The sequence below is a fragment of the Cicer arietinum genome, chromosome 4 (assembly GCF_000331145.2).
Source record: "Cicer arietinum cultivar CDC Frontier isolate Library 1 chromosome 4, Cicar.CDCFrontier_v2.0, whole genome shotgun sequence".
In the NCBI taxonomy this organism is placed as follows: Eukaryota; Viridiplantae; Streptophyta; class Magnoliopsida; order Fabales; family Fabaceae; genus Cicer; species Cicer arietinum.
This window is the reverse complement of record NC_021163.2, coordinates 53517928-53522576: the sequence shown is the minus strand read 5'-3', so window position 1 is coordinate 53522576 and position 4649 is coordinate 53517928. Positions and strand designations below refer to the sequence as shown.

Below are 4649 nucleotides of genomic sequence, written 5' to 3'. Positions count from 1 at the left end.
GGGTGCCTGGTACAAAAATATAAATTTTTTTGACCCCTCAAACATATGGGCTGAACCAATAATTAGGGAGCTTGTCAAATTGACAGCTCTACTACTTATGTTGAAGCTGGTATAGGTTTGGGTGTAAATATTTTTTCAAATTAACGGTATAAACACAAGTACTATAGAATACTAGACTCGACTCACTGCAATCTCTACCAATGACTCATCAATCCAAACTCATGTCTGCCATTGACTCATCCATCTGAAATCTAATATTTGATTTCTATTTTGAGTTTCCTGTTATGATTTTATGATACGGTTTCTCAAAAATAAACAACTTATTTAATTAATTAATGAAAAATAAAGACTATAGTTACATCATAATCAATCATGGATCTGTTAAAATCACAAAATTTGATTTTTTTTTTTTTTTTTTGACTTATACTTCATCCACGGCAGATAATCCAAATTCATGATTTTTTAAGTATTCAAATTAATTTTAGCCTTCTATTATGTGGGCTTGTATATTCTTCTATTCTGCATCCTTCAACATCTCAAGCATTCGAAGTTCATTTGCATCCCATTCATCTGCCTTTGTCTTTGCAGCTTCACACTTAGTTCACATTTGAGTGTGAATTCGTTCATAATTGAGTTTTTGTACTTTTTCATTGACATGCCTACCCATTTTGACTACTAAAAATCTCATGAAAAATTCACCAGTGGATGCAGGGTAAGAAACGACAGAAAAAAAGTGAGGATCATTTTTTAGAATAGATAGATAGATATTTAAAATAAACTTTTTTTCCCTTTATATAAATGCAAGCATGAAATTGTTTTTTCAAGAAACCTGTCTAAATAATTTTAACATCACAAAAAAAGTTAGGTATCACTCAGCAATCATGGGGATAACATACATGCTGTTAGAATGTCATAACCAAGATAATATCCTATCTGAATTCGATATCGTATTACATATTAATGCTCTGAACATAAACTGCTGCATCACATATTATGAAGTTTATGATAATCCAAATTCCTTCCTAAGTAATGCATGAAGAACAATTGATAAACTGTCATTGCCTAGAGCAAGTGGAACAAGCATAAATCCATAGCAAAGACTATGTTGTGCTGTTGGCCTAGGCCTCTAGGGAGAACAAAACCAGAATGGGCCATGTAGCAGAAATCCAAAGACAAAAAATAACAAAAATAGAACTTGCTCATCTTAGTTGTCCCAATATATTTGTATAAAATTTAGCAACAGGATTCATGAAAACAACATTGCTCTCAAACAGCATTCATACACCTATAATGCCGTAAAGACAAAGAAGAAAGTATATTATAAAATTCACATGTGGATCTGCCCATAATAGAAATATTAATAAAATCATTAGAGTTCCAAAAAAGAATCATACTACATGCTCAAACTGTTTTCAAAAAGTTAAAACAGTTAATAATATTGATTTGATGTTTTTTGTTTTTGTTTTTTATAAATAAGACCAAAGGTAGTATTAGTTAAGAGCAGTACATTTCTTGCATCTTGTGTGAAGCCCTTTCGTAACAATCAGCATCAGTGTTTAAAAAAATTCAGCAACTACGATTTGAGCCACAACATCATGGTTTTGATGTCTCTGAAACTATAATGCAACTGCGATTGGACAGGGCTTCTCCACAATACAGAATCACGACGCGAGCACAATTTAAAACTTGGATAATACCAACTTATGATAGAGACATGCCGTTATACAGGAAACCATTAAAACCCCAACCTTTTTAATCATTGAAATTTGAATTGCAATTTCTACAATCTACATCCGAAGAACATCTGCACAACCAATCCCCTAGCACCTAGCCTACACAAGAAAAAGATGCATTTAAAATCTCGCCACCATACACGGGAATAAAAAAAAGACAATAAAGAGAGAACACATGTGAGAAAGTAACTTCTAAAGATTGAGTGATTGTGCATGAGCACCCTAACAACAAGTTAACGAATTTTTCGTTTAAAACATAATAGAGGAACCTTATAATTGAAAGTATTTGTAAAGATAAGAATAAAAACCGAGAAGACCAACAGTAGAGGGGGGTAAAAGAACAAACATCACAGGAAAATGTGTATGTTTCTGGCATCTTACTCATACCATGAAAATGAGTGAAAGAAAACAAAATATAAAAGCAACCAGTCCAGGAACAATATCAGAGATGCCGACTGATTGCACATTAAAAGGGAAGAAGAAAAATCAGCCATTATCACTTATTCACTTAAGATTCATGCAGTAAAAAATATGGATATGTCAAAAAAAACAACAGGGGCTACAGCTTAGCAGATAATCATAGCCACACAGTGTGCAGTTAGAGCATTGGGCCATCTGACTATGTGGCTATGATTATTTGGCCTTCTTGTCCGCCTATTCCTCCTCCGATGGCCAATTGCTCTAACTGTGTGGACCATACTCCCAGACGGCCAAATGCTCTAACCGCATAACTGCATACCGAATACAAGCTGAAATTCAGGTCTGAAGAGGATATCCTAATTTACCGATCATACTACCCAGAAGCGAAAAGTAGTACCCCACATCCTACTAGCAAAACTTGTCCAATTTTCCATCAAAACACAAGATTCCACCCATCCATCCCAATTGCCATAACAAGGGCAACAACAATGTAGGAAGAGCTGGAACTCAGAGACTGCATAGAATAATTTTCTGGAAAATGAAAAACTCCATAAAATGAATGCTGGCACATCATGTAACTTACTTATTTCAGATATCAAAACAAATAAAAACAATTCATTGTAAGCCCCTAACAATAACTATGTCTCAACTAGAATTTATCAAAAGTTCAATCAACAAAACTAACTTCACTAACCAATCATCCCTCATAATATCAAGCAGCAGAAAATAACTAATCATCTGCCATTCATGATTGAAACACCAGATAAGCAAACTGCTAACTATCAATCAATAAACACATTTAAACAAAATAGAAACATAATTAATTTCAACTTTAATCAAAGTTCCTACTCAAGTCTCAACCAATTGGTTCATTCATAAAACACAAACCTTACCATTCCCTTCTTTTCTCCAACTGCTCCATAAAACTCACCATCATATATTCATTCACCTACATCTCAATTTCAGAATACAGCAGAAAAATAAAAAATAAAAAATAAAATCAACAAGAAAACATCACAGCTTCTCCTCTCTTTCTCTATTCCATTGCTCGATTCTCGCTCGCCTTTCCTCGCTCCCTTCCCTCGCCGAACTCCCATTTCTCCTCCTCCCCCCTCCCTCCCTATCCCTACTATCCCTATCCCTAACCCTATCCCTATCCCTATCACTACTTCTTCTTCCACGAGATTCATAATCTCGATCCCTATCACGCCTCTCTCGATCTCCACGATCACCGCTTCTTCTCCGACGAGGACTATTACTCCTGCTCCGACTCCTGCTCCTACTCCGCTGCGACGCGAACAATTTCCTCCTCAACTCCCTACCAATTTTCTTAACATGCATAAAATTACAATAACCGCCACGGTTACAACTATTCTCCTCATACTGACGACACGTGGCTTCACGAAAATCTGTCACCGGCGAAAAATCAGCTAAAATCGGACGACCGGAGTAAAACCTCCCGTGCAGCGAAGCCAAAGCGGCCGCAGCGTGATCCTCCTCACGAAACAGAACGTAAACATTACCGATCATGTGATCGGCGAGATTATCGCAAACGTTTAGGGTTTCGATGTAACCGAATTTCGAAAGTTCGAGAAAGATATCTTCGTAGAAATCTTCGAAGTGTTGTTGGATCTGACGTGGATCGATGGGTTGACCGTTAGGGTCGACGCCGGGGGTTATGATGTCAGGACGTTGGTACATGTTGGAGAGGAGGAGGGTTGGGGAAATCGTTGGTCTGTTGTGGAGACGCGAGCAACGGTCGCCGTGTCTGCACGCGCCGATCTTAAAGTAGAATGGACAGTTTACTCTGTCTTTTTCTGTGCCGAATATTGATGCTAGATGTTCCGCCATTGGATTGGATCGGATCGGATTGGGGAAGAAAGAAAGGATTGGATCTGATTATGTGGAGGTCTATTTGTTTGTTTATGGCTAAATTTTGAATGGATGAGAAGTTAACTGCGGTGAGCTGTGACTGTTGCTACCTTAATACGAAGTTCTTGCTAAATATTCTGGTTTGGATGGCATCAATGTTTCAATTTTTTTTTTTAATTGACCAAACTCCACATAATATTTTTTTAATTGAAAATTAAGTTTTTCTTGTAAGAAACCTAAAAATTAAGTTTTTTTTTCTTTCTTTTAAATAACCTTTAAAAGTCCAGTCGAAGATAAGTTTGAAAAGAGTTCTTCTGCTTCAATTTTTTTAAATTTTTTATTTTTATTTTTTCAATTTTACTCTTACAAGGTGACATAACAAAATTTGTTTGAAAGAGTCATTCTAGATGTGATATTTTTAAATAAAACTTATAATTTGAAAACATAATCTTCTACATTATTCTTACTCTCTTAGTTTTTACGAAATTTTGGTTTCCTTACTTAATCATATTATCTACTGATTCTATCTATATTATTTTCTTCTAAAATAAAAGATAATGTGAATCTAAATCCATTTTCATGGTATTTTTTATTTATTTGTTTCTTATTGTGAATATTTTGAAT

At 35.3% G+C, this 4649-nt stretch overlaps 1 protein-coding gene across 6 annotated transcripts; it reads right to left on the bottom strand.

The window, feature by feature from the left end:
• Window positions 1-908: 908 nt before the first annotated feature.
• LOC101494474 (splicing factor U2af small subunit B) lies at window positions 909-4189 on the bottom strand. 6 transcript variants are annotated; one of them, XM_073367656.1, is made up of 3 exons: window positions 3042-4189; window positions 1749-1832; window positions 909-1285 (listed from the first exon to the last, which is right to left on the bottom strand). In XM_073367656.1, exon 1 carries the CDS (start codon window positions 4002-4004, stop codon window positions 3168-3170), a length of 837 nt encoding a protein of 278 aa, XP_073223757.1. In that variant the 5' UTR covers window positions 4005-4189; the 3' UTR covers window positions 909-1285; window positions 1749-1832; window positions 3042-3167. The 6 variants fall into 6 exon arrangements, with proteins under 6 accessions (XP_073223757.1, XP_073223755.1, XP_073223754.1 ...); XM_073367654.1 differs by having other exon boundaries at window positions 3047-4189; XM_073367653.1 differs by lacking the exon at window positions 909-1285 and adding an exon at window positions 2519-2684 and having other exon boundaries at window positions 1736-1832.
• Between the last annotated feature and the right edge of the window lie 460 nt (window positions 4190-4649).